This window comes from Artemia franciscana, chromosome 5 (genome assembly GCF_032884065.1).
Source record: "Artemia franciscana chromosome 5, ASM3288406v1, whole genome shotgun sequence".
Lineage (NCBI taxonomy): Eukaryota > Metazoa > Arthropoda > Branchiopoda > Anostraca > Artemiidae > Artemia > Artemia franciscana.
Window position 1 is genome coordinate 5583268 of NC_088867.1, and position 17943 is coordinate 5601210.

General features: G+C 33.7%; 1 protein-coding gene across 2 annotated transcripts in view; it reads right to left on the reverse strand.

Annotated features, from left to right (window-relative positions):
- LOC136026921 (glutaminyl-peptide cyclotransferase-like) overlaps positions 1-17943 on the reverse strand; it is a 105114-nt gene that overhangs the window by 16283 nt on the left and 70888 nt on the right. For both annotated transcript variants that reach the window (XM_065703755.1, XM_065703756.1), the window contains exon 6: positions 6598-6814. In XM_065703755.1, the coding sequence (XP_065559827.1) occupies positions 6598-6814 (217 nt within the window). The remainder of the gene's footprint in view (positions 1-6597; positions 6815-17943) is intronic.

Genomic DNA, 17943 nt, shown 5'->3' on the forward strand with positions numbered 1-17943 from the left:
TGCTCAGGTCAAAGTGATTCCCCTGATAGGTAAAGGTCTTTCACTTCCTAAAATCTATCAGTTCAATAGAGAATTTCTTGTTTTAAAAATTTCAAAATGGATATGGATACACCCTCTACATCTGCAAACAGGACAGAAACAGAATTACTGAAAAACGAGAAATCATTGAAAACAAGAAGTTGTGTTGTCATTGAAAAATATGAAAAGAAATCATTGAAAAAGAAAATAAGACTTAGTAATTATAATAATAATATTCGTATTGTAGGTAGATAGGTAAAATCGGTTGTAAGTTAGTCAAAAAAGTCAATAGAGGGGAGGGATCAGCTTCAGAGATCATTTATTTGTTTTAAGATTTAAATCCTATATTTAAATAAATTAACTGAAACTGAACCGACTAGAGAGCACTGATAAATTCCTATATCTCGCGTTTTGGATTCAAATACTAACCTATAAATATAGAACTGCCTCTATACATGCTGACTTCTTCCTATTTTCGCCTTTCAGAATATCTTTTTAACCAGTTCCAAAAAAAAAGAATTGACATAATTGTGCGGAGGAATATTCCTGTTATTAGTTGCGTAGCGCCAGCGCTACTTGTGTGACACAAGTCATATGATGTGGCACTTGTGCGGCACAAGTAGCATGATGTGGCACTTGTGTGGCACAAGTAGCGCCAGCACTACTTGTGTGACTCTGCATCAAGTTGTCTAATTTGGGTGTAATTTTCAATTCTAATTTGTGTGTACTTTGCATCAGTATGATGTAACGAAAAGTCCGCTGCAAGCAGGATAAAGGGAATCCGAACAATGCATGTATATTTTTCAAACAAATTAGAAATTTTATGTTCACAAATAAGCGGTACCAGCACATACTCTTTATCTATTGCTATCAGTTTTAATATGCAGCACCAGCAGACGAGCATCGTATGATGAAAGGAATTTTAGAAAAAAAGATATTCAGGCCCCCTCCCCCTTTTGGAAACGTATACGTCCCATAGCCTGATTTACACAAAGAAACTTTTGTGTAGTTTTTCTAATTTTTTTTTTCAATAAAAGATATAAAGGTATTCAATAAAAGATTAGCATCCCTGGTAGTTTTTAATTAATGCAAGGTTTCTGTCTCGATGCTGCCAAAACAGAAAGAAGTTGCTTGGGGCTAGATCCGGTAAATAAGGTGGATGGTCAAGCAGTTAAACCTGTAATTCATGAATTTTCGCCATGGCAACTCTTGAGGTATGAGACGGGGCGTTGTCTTGATGAAACAAGATTTTCTTTTTCTGCAAGTGAGGCAGCTTATCCGAAATTTCTGCCTTCATCTTGTCAGGTAAAGATGCGTAGTACTCTCCTGCAATGGTTTTCCCTTTTTGACGAAAATCGATTAGTATAACTCCAGGACTATCCCAAAAACAGTTGCCATCCCTTTCCCAGTCGAAAAAACAGATTTTGCTTTTTCTGGAACAGATTCCCACTTTACAGTCCACTGTTTTGACTGTTCGACTGAGCATTGCGAACGTTCATTCGAACACGTTTTTGGTCTGACGCTAGCAAACGCGGCACCCTACCGAGGGAGAGATTTCTCATACCTAGATCTTGATTTAATATGTGAAAAACCCGTTTTTGGACATTTTCATTGCCTTTGCTATCTCGTCGAAAATCATTTGGTGAACTTTAGCGATGTTTTCGTCAGTAGTTACGGTTGTTCGACATCCCAGGCACTCATCATCTCCCAAACTTTTGCGGTCACGTTTTAATTCAGCTGTCCAAAATTTCGCTGCGGCAAATGACAGTGAAGAGTGCCCGTACAAAGAGTCTAACTCGTCTTTGATTTGCCCAGGCGTATTTTCTTTCAAAAGCAAATATTTTATGACAGCTCGATACTCGATACATCGACCTACTCAAACTGTCAAATAAAAATTGCGCGTCCAAAATGGCTGAAACTTTGATATACTGCTGACAAAAGATGCACAACTACATTCCCTGACTTTTATTGACGAGTTCTGCCATCTTCACATGGAGGTCGGAAATTTTTCAGACCACCACATGCTAATCTTTCACTTCAACAGAAGGAAATATCACGCTCCCCCCCCCCCCTTTCAACCAAAAAAATAATGAAGTGACAAAAAAATGAAGACTCTAAAGTTAGACTTTACATCAAAATATAAATGTATCATTATGTCTGTCATCTAACTTGCTATTACTGTTATTATAATAGATAAACCTGAAGCGATATCAAAAGTGATAAAAATAAGGAGAAAAAACTCCATATTTTAAATGATTAAAATAAAAAAAATTAGCTGCAAAAACATTAATAGATTTCAACAAATATTTACGTTTAAATAAGCTATAATTCATATAGCTATGATTACAACCCCAAAAAACTTCTGAAAAAAAAAAATAATAAAAAAAAAAAAATCAGTTTCTTCCAATATCTATCAAATAACGAAAGTCAACAGTGCATTTTCACCAGTACACAAGTAGGGATTATTAAATAATCAATTATAGAAAAACACGATTTTTTTTTTCAAATGAGAGGAAAACGTAAAAAAATTGAAAGCATACTTGTCCAGAGTTGCAATTTTTTTTTAAATTTAATTCAAAAATAACCTATGGGCATAATCTACCACGCATGCATCGTTTTTTTTTCGGGTGGTTGGGGGGTGGGTGTTCAATCACATGAAAACAAATGTTATATCAGAGTTCGAGACAGCTGCAGGCATCAGCAAATAAGGAGGTAATTAAGGAGGGTATTTCTATCCTATAGCTAACTTTAGCCGAAAAGAAACATACCTTGAATATTTATATATTCAATATACTTGAATGTTATATTGTGAATATACCATTCAAAGCTCTTTCTAGGGTAGTTCTAGGTAGTTCTTTCTAGGGTTCTACATGAGGACAAAATTTTCTCGATTTTTTTTTTTATTTCAAATAGGCTTTATTTGGTGTTATAAACCCACAGTGTTTCTAGTTTCCTCAATCTTTCCTCTGCTTCCCTTAGCGAATGAAATTTGGTTTCTCGGAAATCTCCCTAAAAATTAAAGTCCATAATTCCACGTACAGCAACGCAAAATACAAATTGTGTTCTATATTATTGCTATTTTTTTTGGGGGGGGGGGAGATTTCAGGGAAAATTCAATATTTTGGGGAAAGTAAAAGGACCCCCCAGAAAATTCTAAGATAGTGGAAGCAGTACATTAATGCTGCGCTTTTTTAGTGACTCATTTCAAAAATTGAGGAAGACCGATTCACTACTGCAATCTACCTTGCATTCAGTATAGAATTTAGATGGCAGTAATATCATTTTTGTCAACTAACTTTCTAACATCAATACTTTTGCATAATATTTTAAATTTTTTTCCGAAAAATGAGAAATTCGAATAAATCAAAAAACGAAAACTGATGTTTTCCATGATACACAGGGAAACAGGGACCCATATCCGGATAATCAAGGGGCATGGGCTATATAATAGTTATTTTCTCCAATTTATTGGGAGGCAACTGTTCCCCCCATCACTGAAATGACTCCCCTGGTTATACGTAGACTACTATTTAAAATGTATCCTGAGACCCTTCCTTCATAATATTATATTATAAATGACATATATTACATAATATCATATTATATTATATTACTTTATAACTCGAACGTTACTTAATCCGATTATCATGTTTCCTTCTATTATCACCCATTTTTTTAAAATAGTTTCAGGTGATATTTTTGGTAAATTACGTACTCAATTACATGGGAGATACAATGCAAATCAGTTTATTATATGACCAATGTATTGGAGATACAACGCAAGACTGCATTGACGATGAGGATAAATATTTTATTAGGACTATATATAGGGCCATCAGGAGGGAGGGGGTGAATTTGCAAGTGAATTGATTAGTATATTTGGAGAGAACATACAAAAAGGAATCGAGTAGTATGTTAACTTTGTCCTAACAGATTTTAAATATTGGTATACGTATAATAGAAAAGATTCCTGTTAAGAAATTACTGCAATAATTTTTTACTATAATCTTACGAAATTTATTATTATAATAAATTTCATGCTAAATTAAAAAATACAGTAATACGCGATAATGGTTAGTCCCAAAGTTCCTACGTAATAAAACTTACCCCCCCCCCTACCAAAAAAATCCCGGATACTGTCTTGTGACAAATATATAAACAGTGTTAGCATGAGAAAAATATTTTATTTCCAATTTCAGGGCCCGAAATTATATTAATTCATAAAACGTAGAAAAAAAAATTATATTTTATTGCTTTGTATAAAACAAATTAACTATAATAATAAACCCTTTTTGTATTTTCAGCGACAATAAAATTCAGTTGATAGCGTAAGAAGAATTTTTTGTGAGCTAGAAGTACCCTCTTTATTAGCTGATAGTTTCCTAGCGTTAAGTTCTTCATCCATTGACGCACTGTAGAACCGTCTTTTTCGTTTGTTTCTTTCAGTTTAGCGTGAAGCAAACAAAAACAAGTGACAAAATAGATATGAAATATATAAATTTGGGCTATCTATTCGCACATTGGGGGGGAGGAGTAGAGTATTTGGACAGTGATAAGTTAGAAAGTAATTCTTATTTCATATGTACAGAGTAATTATACCTAACATATTTTGAATGCAGACCCGCTATGCTCCCCCGCACCCCCCTAATGTGCAAATACATAGCCCAAATTCGTTTCTAAAGTATTATATTTTTGCCATATGTCGTGATATTTCATTAGAATTAGTCAGAGAAACAGGTTCTACTTAGATGAAGAACCTAACATAGACGATATAACATATAAGTACCTGTTGTTTCATGATGGTGATGATCATCCCTGCAATTTTTGCTATTTACATCTTTTTAATTTTTTTTTAGTTATAGCATTTCCAATTTAGAAAATAATTGGTCTTTTTGAAGTAGTAACAAAGTAAACTTTTTCATTTATTCTTTTTTTTTATTTGTAGCATATTTTTTTTAGTTATAGCATTTCCAATTTAGAAAATATTTGGTCTTTTTGAAGTATTAACAAAGTAAACTTTTTCATTTATTCTTTTTTTATTTGTAGCATATTTTAAATGCATATCATGAAAAATAAAAGTAGAATTTCGTCTTTTGGCAACCAAAATTGGTTGATTTTCCGTCTAATATACCAGGGGCATACCATGAGAGGGGAAGGGGAGGGGGAGGTTATCGTGATTGACACCCCCCGTCTGCCTACACCCGCAGTGTCTCTCCGACTCGTAAAACGATCTTAAAATACTCTCAGAGACCCTTAAGCCCCCCTCCCACCTCAAGCAAAAATCCTTAATACAGCTCTTCATTTGACTATCGTTATTACAAACGCCATGTAACGTCATTTGGAAAAGCAACAACACACACCTTTCCCTATCTTTTACTTTTAGCATATTTTAATCCCGACTAAAAAAAAAAAAATAGATTTTCATCTGTTGGTAATAAAAATTATTTTATCATACTGATAATCACCACTGCGTTTTTCATACCTTGAAAAACAGCAAGTCAAAACAATATTCTTAGCATATTCTAATGTATAATATGCTACAATAGTTAAAACGCTAAAAACGTTAAGAAACTAAGAAACGCTAAAACCGTTAAAAAACATTAAGAAACCAAGAAACGCTACAACCGTTAAAAAACGCTAAAAACGCTACATTATTTAAAAATACTACTTTATTTAAAAACGACAAGTTTTCCAGATGTTAGTGTCATTTCGGGCGGGGAGAGCCCCCCAATAATTCGGCGAAACAATTATTATATAATCTACGCCCCTTGACTATCCAGATATGGACCCCTCTTGCCTCCCCCAATAGAATGCTGGTGCCATGCCCCTGATGTTAGCATTGAAAGTTTTTTCTTCACACTGATAATTATGAAAACAATTTTTGCTTCTTTGCAAATAGAACAAAGCGCACTTTTTCCCTTTTTTTTCTTTTTAGCTTTTATCAATTCAATTTATTTAAAATAAAGTAGATTTTCAATTGTTGGCAATCAAAGTTGTTTCATAATGTTGTTAATCATCACGACGATTTTCGCTCTCTTAGAAAAAACAACAAGGCCAAATTTTTTATTTTTTACAAATAAAAACTTATTAGTATTTATAGCTTCAACGCTGTTTCATAAACCTAATGGCCATTATTACAGTTTTTGCTCATTTGAACAAGGAACAAAATACATTTCTTTCTGTTTTTTTATACTATTTATAGAATTTTAATTAAAAAAAAATTATGCGTACATGTAACAAATTTTAGTTTACATTTTTTGAAAAGTAGATTTTCATCTGTTGTTATTTATTAGGTGTTTTAAAGCAACTTCCCCCTCTTTGAAGAATGAGGACTTAAACCCAGGCCTCCCATTTTCCCAGATAAAGTTTTGGCCGAGAAACAAGTATAAGTAAAGCTTTTCTAAAATTTGAACCTTGATGTCCAAGAAAGTTGTCCGATTCCTTCAAGATTCAAAGTTGGCAATAAAAAAAGCCAAAAAAAATTTAATCCGAAAATTTAGAAAAACTAGAGTCCTTTAATCATTTTTCACAGACACAATAGCACAGAATAGAAAAGTAAAAAAAAAATACTTAAAATACCTCTCTGTAAGAATGGAATATGGTCGTCTTCAATAGCAGCAAAAGTTCTTTTTTTGCTAAAAAACTTCCTTCGGCTGACATTTTGGGGAATAGCTCTATAGCCTCTGAGTTTATCTTCAATAAATGCTAATCGCTGGTATGAACTATCAGAACTATCAAAATAGGAATAGAATGTCGGGTTATTCGTTCCAAGCAAGTCAAGCAAGATAAATAGGTCCTATAAAAACAACAAAATTACAACGTGACGATTTCAATTTTTCACAATTCGATGCCTTTGAAAGTTGAGCAACAAATTGTGATGTATCTGATTTGCTTAGACTTACGGGCTATATAGACAGAGGCAAAAGCAATCTGAAGACACCTTTAAGGGTAAGCAGACCAACTTAAAGGGGCTAAACAATAACAATTGGAAGAAAAAATATGGTTATTTTGATTGTTTGCGCAAGAATTTCAATTATTTTTTACTGCTGGTCTGCTTTAAAAGCTTCAGGTCATGTAGCCCACTCAATTAAAATTACAGCACCAAGGGAAACTCAAATAAGATAAAAAAGATGAACTTTTTTTTTTTTTTTATGGCAGCAAAACGGAACTCTTGCTGATATTCGATTTTCTCGCCTGCATTTAGTGGTCGTCCTAGAAAGAAATTGCAAAGAGCCCAAAGAGCCAATAGTTTACTATTGGCTGTTATTTATTTATAAATAAAAAAGATGAAAATCTGCTTTTTAAAACAATCTAAATTAAAATTGCTACAAATGCACATTTATTTTGTACAATAAAAATATTTCGAATAAAAAAATAGAAAGAAATGTGTTTAATTTCTTCTGGGTTATTCCACTGGGTTGAAATATAGCTGAATTATTGAATTACAGTCCTAGTACTATATCATAAACCTGTAGAAAGGGGGAGGAGGAGGTGGGTATGATGAAATTCTGTTAGATGCTGCAAGAGGCACGAAGAAAAACTAAAGAAAAACTGCTGAACAATTTTAATTTCGAGCCAATCAATGGGTTAAGGAAGTTTGGTCATTGAGAATAAACCCAGTGGGGCTCAGCATGAACCAAACAAGTCTCAGAGATCCTTGATACCAGGGTATGTGGAGATCCTAAATTTTTCTCACAAGGTCAGTACTGACGTAAAATTCCATTTCTTTCTAAGAAATATAGATCATAATAGATGAGAGTGCCATAAAGCTTGTACAAACGGGAGGGTCGTTTAAGTGAATTAATCAGCCACCTAATTCAACAAAAATGCCCATTTGAATCACTCATCAGTGCTTTTTAGAAGTAAAAAGAAACAGATTGCGTGCAATCTTTGAAATTTGCCTAGTCCGCAATCCAGATAATGGCACTACATCCTTACACTCCCGTCTGCACATGAGTACTAAGTGAATTCTTGAGTGTTTAATGTTGACAGACATAATTAAATCTTGGTAACCCAGTCCTAGCCCAGGAAGCAGTTAAACATACCCTTGCCTATATTATGAGACGGAGTGGTGGCAAAGGAGATGGAAAAAAAGCTAATAGGAAAGAAGGCTAGTGCCGTATTTGAAGAAAAACACATATAAGACATACATCCCCTTGACAAACCTAAAGGACGCATCTTACATTTTCATGATACAGATATAATTGAAAAAAAAAAACGTTCACTAAGCTGTTCTCAATGAGAGGATAAGCAAAACAATGTGCGGTCAACCAAATTTTGGTAGAGATAAATGACCGTATGGGTGGATAGGGTTCAATTCCCAGATTAAGCAAAAGGTTTAAGAGTCTAATCAGTCAAAAAAAAAAATTACTTTCAGCAAAATACAAGCTTTTTTCAATCTTGCAGGGTCTGATGACACTCCCTTACCGTCATAAATTTTCCATCACAAATCTATATTGAAAACCTGAATTTCAGGTAATATTTAAATAGCTGCCTACCATATACCTCACTCTCTCTCTCTCTCTCTCTCTCTCTCTCTCTCTCTCTCTCTCTCTCTCTCTCTCTCTCTCTCTCTCTCTTTCTCATTTTTCAACAAAGCAAGCTACGTATCCTATTTTTTAGGGAAAAGGAAAAAAAGAAACATAATGACAATCCTGCTTATCATAGCTATATACTACCCCTTGTTCCAAATTTCAATATTTGTCCGTATAAGTCGTCCAGAATTAGGAATTAAAACTAGAATTAGAAATTTATTGTGAATTAGGTCTACTGTTAATTCTCAGGATAAAGTGGCAGTGTTGTTTTACGTGTATCTAGAGTTTCTTTTTTCCTTTCATATTTTTTATATCAAACGGTTCGTGGTAACGAACTGTAGTAAGCAGCGACCCGGCTCAATAGCAACCGAAACTCTAAAAAAAGGAGTTTCGATACCAATAGTTGCATCAAAAGAATCATATTTTAATGCTGATTTTAAATATATAAGTTTCATCGAATTTAGTCCAACCCATCAAAAGTTACGAGCCTGAAAAAAATTGTCTTATTTTAGAAAATCCCTCCTCAACGCCCCGCTCTTTATGCTAAAGTTTTTTACTGTCTTAAAAAGTAGAGTCGAGAGAAAGAGTCAAACTTTAGCGTAAAGAGCGGGGCGTTGAGGAGCCCTTGCATATACGGAGTAATTTCTGTTCGTTTTAAGTTTTAATGTCGCTCTTTACTTTCAGTTAAAAACACTTGTTTTTTTATTCAATTTTGTATAGAGGCACACAGAAATGGAATAGTCTAACTAGCGATATTAAGATTATTGGAAACCACCGTATATTTAGAAAAAACCATTAAGGAACTGCTTTTTGTAGAATGTGAGTTTTGGTTTACTTATTTATTTATTGTGAGGATTTTCTATACCCTTTGTTTCCGCCTTTCGGTGGTTGGGTATTACTGTTACGAATTCAATTCGTGATCTTCGTGATGTTCAAAAGAAAATTCAAATGGGCTATTCTAAGATAGTTGCTAATCGAGGGAACTATAATAGAGGTGCACTCGGTAGACTATATGCTACATTCTGTGATCATTCTGTCCTTTATCTTTCTGGTCTTTATCCCCTTTCTAAAGAAAAAAGATGTTAATCAGATTCAGACTTTTTATTTCAGATATTGTAAATTTTTACTTTATCTCCCCCCTTGGTATAGCAGTGGGAAGACAATTCGTAAGTTTGATGTCCCTGACATAAGTGCAAAGTTGGCTCTCCTGCATGGAAGGTTGTCGGAATCAGCTTTTTATCGTTTATCGCCTCATCATCCTCTGGTCTGTCTGTTCGGTTAATCTCATTGTAGCGTAGTGTTTTTTCTATTTGTAGTGTATTTCATTTTTTTCTTTTTGTTACTCCACAAGTGCCATAACTTGTTATGATGTGGGTTATAAATAAATTATTATTATTATTATTATTATTATTATTAAGATGATATGAAGTTCCCAGAAGAAAAGAAAGTAGTGATGTTTAAAAAAAAAACTTTACAAAACGCATCAAAAATTTTTTTGTATGCTATTTTGTTACTTTATTACGAGTCACGCAAAACTGGGGGGTTTCAAACCTGGTATCCTATCTTTTTAAATGTTATGAATAATTTAGTTCAAATAATGACTAATCATGTTTTTAATAATGTTTAAATAATGACTAAATGATGTTTTTCCCTTTTTCCAGTCTTTTAGTTTTGTTTTCTTTTTATGCATTTTTGTTTGTTCTGTTTTTATTTATTGACTCCAAAATTCGAATTCAGCCCTTCGGGGCTTGTGATAGAAAGTTTTTTAATTAAAGATGAACCTTATTTAAGTGACTTGTGGCAGTGACCAATATCAAACTAAGAAAAATAGAGCAAATATTTAAAAACTATTCCTTTGTTTGAGCCTAGAAAATAATACATACAACCTCACTTTTACGTCTAAAAGGTCACATCTGGCATTTTCATATGTTTGAAGTCATAATAAAAACAAATTCTTGCTAAGTCGTTCTCAAAGGGAGGATCAGCAGAACAAGGTTCGTCCAATCACACTTTAATACTCATGATCTATATTATACTACTCATTCTCGATGCGAAAACAGCTTAGCAAACAGATTTCGGGGATTGTCTCAGCAGGGTCGAGACGTCCAATACGAGCTTTGAGCATTCTAGTGACACCACACAAACAACTCAATATTCCATTTCACCAAAGATTTTGTTTAGTAGTCCAAACCTACAAAAACCTTATCTTTCCTTTAATCACTATATCCAGTGATTATTGAGGCGTAAACAAACTTAATTGCTGTTGTGTTATTACAAGTAAGAATTGAAGCAAAACACTTCCGTCACACTTCAATAATCCATATAAAAAGAGTCCAGATTATTGACTTTTCAGAGCACAATAAAATTGGCACTTAGAAGGTAGTGCGTAAATTCGTTAAAATCCTGGGGGGGGGGGGGTAGGAGCTGAGTTTCCCAAGTTAAGTGAAAATGACCAAGTGAAAAATAAAAAAAGAGCCATATACTACACTAAAAGCAAATATATTAAAGAAAACTGATCTGTTTCTGTGGATGCTTGAATTATGTAGGCCTATATTAGTTTTGACAAAATTTGTAAAGACACTAAATTTCAGCTTAGGGGGAGGAGTAAATTGAGGTATGGGATGCAGTTGTCCCGTGCCCTACAGCAATTTACGCCCCGGATACAAGGGCAGCCACTTTATAGAAATACAGGGGGACAAGGATTTTTTTTACTATAAATCTTCAATAAAGATATATAAAAGAGAATTTTCAAAATCTAAGAGAAGATGCAGTTATTTTTCCAATCTACTTCAATTAAAATATAAAAAAAGCATTTTCAAGCTAACATTTTAGACCTCTATCTTGTATAAAATATTTGGAAACACAATAAATTGTTAAAGGTTAAACGGTATGGCAACAATAAGGACCGGATTTAAAGCTTTAACGCTCCAAGGCCCAAGCGTTTTTGCCGCTTCGTTTTTGCGAGATCTTCTGGGAAGTCCCCGAAAGTTCGGCGATAGTGGAAGCACTGAAAAAAACAAAACTGACGAGCAAGAAGTAATGAAAGAGAGAGGTGATACTGAACTCTCAGCTGCCATTCTTGGGAGGCACCTGACAGTTAATAGGTGGCCACGGAGTTCCTGTGTTGCCTTAAAATCATTTTCTGTGAAAACACTGCATGGCAGCGGAGTTCACCTGGTACTCTGACGATAAATAACATTGGTCCAGCTTTTTTTAAAGAAAAAAAATCATTCAGTGATAATTTATTGCGGCCCCTGGCATTGTGCGCCCCTAGGCCTGGGCCTAGGGGCGCTATACATTATTATTGTTTCCTTTCAGCTTTATTTTCTAATACCATGAGTAATGAGGGAAACTAGAGAAGAGACAAGGGGATGATGCCCCCCATCCGCAGAAACGAGAAACTATCTGAAAATGTATCAAATGTGGGAAATAAGTAATACATCCCCTGGAATCCTCGCAATAAAAAAACTTATTGTAATGCTCCTCCTCCCTGTGATAATTTTCTTGTGGCACTCTTAAGTACGAACAAGTCTATTGACTCAGCATCCAGAGTTAATTCAAAAAATAAATTTGATGAAAGAATGTTTCTTAGAGAACGATCTAAACTTGCTTTAAAAATTTCAGAACATTTTTCAATTTTGCATGTTTTCCATGCCTTTTCACGTGCATTTCAACGATTGAAAAAGCTAAAGCAAATTTCAGAAGCATAGTTCGGTAGACAGATAAAAGTGAATCTCAGATGCCGAAAAATAATAAAATTTTCGTGTTATATAGGAGCATTAAAACCATAGGACTGCATAAACATGAAATACTAAAAGCTTAGATAGGAAACAAAACTTAAATTACCAAATCTTTGAAAAATTGTGCTAATATTTATAATTAATACAAAAGGAGTAGTCTTACGAAGGACAAGCAATCCACTTAGTTTTTGCTTAATATCACAGGAATATTTTATTTTCTGTTCCAGCATTAACACCTTCTCAAAAAAGCCCAGAGAGTTTGTGGAATAGGCTGTTAGTTGATGATATAGGTGTTTAACTGCCCGTGAATCCACAAAATTACCTTTTCTAGGGGGTTTCTAGACCCACGGTCCAATACATAACTTATTTGCATGGGGTGCCCCTTCCCCCTCCCTCTGGATCCACTCCTGTCTAGAGACAATGTGTATGCTATGAGAATGTCACTCTACTTTTGTTGTTTATATTCAGTTCACTTTTTCCCTGTTCGCATAATCTAAGAGGTTTTGTTGATAATAAACCCAATAAATGAAGCTTTATTATTTTCTTTTTTAATATCTATTCGTTCATTAATTGTTTCAGTTTTTCGAGGGGATTAACTAACCCTCCGAGAGTGTCTGAATATTTTTAGGGGGAGGGCGAGGGGCATGGTTCGAACAAACTTTATTATTCTTAAATCCAAAGTCTTGTTTTATCCACAATATTAGAGGGTGATTGTGAAGATTTTATAGTCTTTGGGGATATATATATATATATATATATATATATATATATATATATATATATATATATATATATATATATATATATATATATATATATATATATATATATATATAGATATAGATATATATATATTATATATACATATATATATATATTATATATATATATATATATATATATATATATATATATATATATATATATATATATATATATATATATATATATATATATATATATATATATATATATACGCACAAAAATAAAAATAAAATAACACAAAGAAGTCAGGCAATTTTAAAGAAAAAAAAAATCCGGAAAAAGAAAGAAAAGAACTGCTTTATTCATTGATAATAAAGAAAAAAAAAATGAAGACTTGTCCCTATATGATTGCTAATTACTCAGGAAAACAATAGCCAAAAGCAAACACAATATCCACAGAGTAGCCGGGGGCAGGTCAAGTAGATATTAATAGACTATTGAGTTTAGATAACAATAAAACAATAAATCAAATAATATAACATACTATACAAGAGAATATGCCAATTAATGAAAACATTAGTAAAGTAAAAATTAAGGAATAAGATGACTAGGCGTTTTCAAATAGGGCCGATCAGATAAATACCCATATTCTAAATAGGTTTCAGACCAATAACAGGCCTGTAATTAATCCACTTTATCTACATAGTAAAGCACTTGATTTAAAAGTATTTGATCACGCTTATCAACTTTCAAACACAGTTTAGACAGCATCCTTTTAACTATATTGATGTAAGTTAAGGGCTTAAAATCATAATATAAACAATTTCATAGTTTAATCCCTAATTACACTTAAATCTATGCACAGTAAGGTTCAAGATAGATCAAGAGAAATTACATGTTGCCAGGTTATCAAAATAGTGCATCCGTAATATCTTGGGAGCGATTTGGAGCATCAAGGTGAAAAATTCAGGAAGTGTTGAGGAGGAGTGGGGCAAGTGTAAGTTGAATTATTTGTTGGGGGCGAGGATAAATGGAAAGATAACGTGCGTACCCAAATTGTCAAAATACCCTATCTACAAAATCTCAAGAAATGCACTGGGGATGACGAAGGAGTAAGGGAGGACTCCGAATTTTATGTTAAGGAGGAGGAGCTGACCACATTTTTTCCTCATAAAACCTATACAATTTACAATACGAACTGCCAAAGGTCTTAGAATCGAAGTAGGACTTGCATCTAAGTAGCGATAAAACAAATAAAATCCTATAAAAATCCTAAAGCTCAGGAACATAGTAATATGCGTGACTTAAAAACATTTAATCACGCTTACCAACTTTAAAACGCAGTTTAGACACCATTCTATTACATATATTGATTGGCTTTAATAATTGGCTAAAGGTTAAGAGGCTACGAGTGTCTAGGAAGTAGTTATAAAAAGAAGCAATTATTTCTCGAATAATTTTGTAGATCAGTTTTTAGTCTGGGTCCTGCAGAACGCTTAGGCTAAGCAAAAAATTTGAAAAATCCAATGAACTCTATTTCAGGGGAGGAATTAGCACCTAAAAAGGGAGAGAAAGATCAGACAGGGTTTTGCCTCGTCTTCCGAAAGCGAACACATACTTTTTTTTTTGGGGGGGGGGAACTTGGACTTCTCAACTGGTACTTCTTCTCCCTCTGTCCAAGTAAATAGTTCAACCTTCGAACTTTTGGGGGAGCATATTTTCATCTGCCCCCAGGATTCGCACCTGTCACCTTTTAGCTCCCGTTTAAAATGACAATTTTTATGTTTTCCAAGTAAAGGTTGGTTAGTTGAATATTCAGTTTACCATAATTATTTTCTTAAAAATTGCAAGTTATTCAAGGTTAGAATAGTGAAATCTGATTGTTAGAACTGGTTCATTGGAAACACACACAACCACAGAAAGACAACCACACAATCTTCAGAAGAAAGAAAATCATGAATTCAATTCTTTAATGAAAAAAACCTTCCTTATACAGTTATTGGTAGTTTTTGGTAGTACCTTATGCCAGATTAAAAAAGGAGAAGAAAGAAACACGATAGAAAAATCACCAAAAAAAGAAAGAAAAACGCTAAAAGCACATAACACCTAACAGTTTAAGATGTATTTTTCCTTTGAAGTGTAGTTGTCTTTGGAAATCAACAGATTGTTAATGTTTGAATTTGTCCCGTTGTCAGATATAACCGACTAGTTTGTTCATCAATTTTCACAGTTCAATCTGGCAACAGTGACAAAATGTGATACTGTTTGTAACTTTAAAGTTTGAAGCAAACCAATGAAAAATCTCCGAAAATCGCGGTTTTTAAGCATGATGGGTCTTGGATGCAGGAAAATCTTGTTGTATTGATGTCCTAGGTACTTTAAGAACATAGTTGAAATAGTGAATGTATGCGAGTCACATTTTTTAAATCAATAGATTTTACTGATTTAGTGTTTTTTTGGCAACATAATAAATCACTAGATGCATTGATAAATCACTAGAGGTGGCAATCACGACAAGAACAGTATGAATAGATTCTTAGCTCACACAGAACTACAAATACCGTTAACAGAAAAATTGAATTACCTCATTGACCACACATTTTTAAACTTACAGAATTTTCACATTGACGCATAAGAAAATTACGCTCTGTTGCTTAAGCTTTGGAATTGTCGAACGCACCCTAAAGGGTGCCCTTTAGCACAACTGAGTTTACAGGAGCGAGCCAAAAAAGGCTAAAAAAGGATTTGAAGAGATTGACGGATGAAAAAAATTCGCAATCAAAAATTATTCAGCATCCCTTGCCATGATCCAATGTCGTTATATTTTATAATCACAACAAAAAAGTATAGAGTATTTGAGAAGAGGTCTGAAACTCCTCCCCAAAAATAGCTTCAAATCGAAAAAAAAATCATCAATAGAATTGTTTTAGTTGAAAACCCTTAACCAAGGATTTACAGTTCTTCAGCTTAAATAAATTTGTATTTTGGGTAGTACCACCCTATGTCTCTTTTTTTTTAATTCTCCAGACGCTAGCAGCCTACTTGATAATCATAGGGTAGCAAATAGGGGCTAATTAGAAGCATAATTTCTTGAGTATCCACTTTCAGTATACCCATTATCACAGAGCCAAAACAAAGTGCCATGTGGTGCAAAAAAGTACTGGCGCTTACTGAAGCTAGTAGGCTGATTAAAACCTTTCTAGAGAGGTCTTGTCTAGGAAATTCTTTTAGATGAACATAAAATCGATTGATAAAATTTCAAATACAGTGCTACTACTATGGAACTGAAAATTATTTTCATCTTAGCCGACGAAACTAAGAGGCTGGAAAAAACAACTTTTAGTAGCATTTTCAAAGGATGAACAATTAGAGTGCATAAAGAACACTCTAGTTTGCTCACCAATTGGCGTCATCCTTCATTAATCAATCCCAAAAAATCAGTCCAATCTCTTATCCCTTAGTTCTATGACTATTTACCTTAGTTCTGCCTAGGAATGACGTATGGACGGATGATAGATAAACTTATCTATTAACAAATGAAATGACATCATTTTTATACACTCCTGAAAAGGGCTTATGCCAGATTTCCCTCTCACTCACTCGGACTATCTGTCTTCGCTTTTTCTACAATTAGACATGGTTTGATACTCACAACTACTTGATTTTGATCTACTACTTTATGAAGGCTAGTTCGGGAGTTCATCAGCGGAATGTGTTGGGCCAGAAGCCTTGCTAACCTCTCATTGGATTTATCTTATAAGGAAAAATGTTAAATGTCACAGCCTCTTTGCGAGAAAAAAAGTTGAAAAGTTCTTGCGACAAAAAAAAGTTGAACTAAATAAAATAGTTAAGGAAAAAACAAAACTAAAGTGATCGTCAGCTAGTAACAGTACAGACACCCTCGGTACTAAAGAATATAATGACCTTTCGAAGTAACCTGTACAGAAGAAAAAAAACATAAATCACAGAGCATCTACGAATTCGATTTTTATTAAATGTTTCTGTAATAAAAAACGTCATTGCAAAGTTCTTCGTGACAACATTAAGTGAATCACAAAGCCAGCTATCAGAAAACTGGCTCGCCGTGGTAGTGTCAAACGTATATCTGGCCTAATTTACGAGGAAACCAGAGGTGTTCTGAAAGTTTTTCTAGAAAATGTTATTTGCGATGCTGTCACCTACACAGAACATGCCAAGAGAAAGACTGTAACTGCAATGAATGTTGTTTACGCTCTGAAGCGTCAAGGTCGTACAGGCTTTGGTGGTTAATGGTTTCCAAACGTGTTTTTAACTGTCCCCCTACCCAACAGCCTTTTTAAAGACCAACAAATCTATAAGCACTTTCTAGCCCAGATTTTATGAGCCTTTCCTTTATTGTGCATTCAAAATGTCAGTAAATACTTTTTCTTTTCTTTTTTTCTCAGGTGCAATATCTGATTAGAATTATGCAAACAAATTACCATTGCTATTTTACTGTATTTAGCTTTTCCTTGCATGTTTGAATAGAGTTGTGCACTCTCACAACGATATTGATGCTATTTAACTGCACAAGCCTATCCTTACATGTTTGAATGAAGCAACCAGGGACGGAGGAAAATGTGGTCCTACTTTTACTAAATTGCCTCTGGGCCTTACAATTTGGACAAAAGTATTGCATTAATTATTTGCAGTTAATAAACAAGTATGAAAAGCTACCAAAATTTTAGACAGCAAATAAATTTCCTTGTAAACTTATTCTGAGGCAATGATAACATATGTAATGAAGTCCAAAATCACGAGTTTTAAACTATAACAAAAGGCATCCGACTGACTTTAATTTAGAGGTAGGAAAAAAATAACAAATGGACTTTTAGCTGGTATTTACCGCTGAAATGCATTCCATTTCAGTGCTAATTATTAACAGAAAAACTTATAATGGTTTTTTCTATACTTAGATTTTATATTTT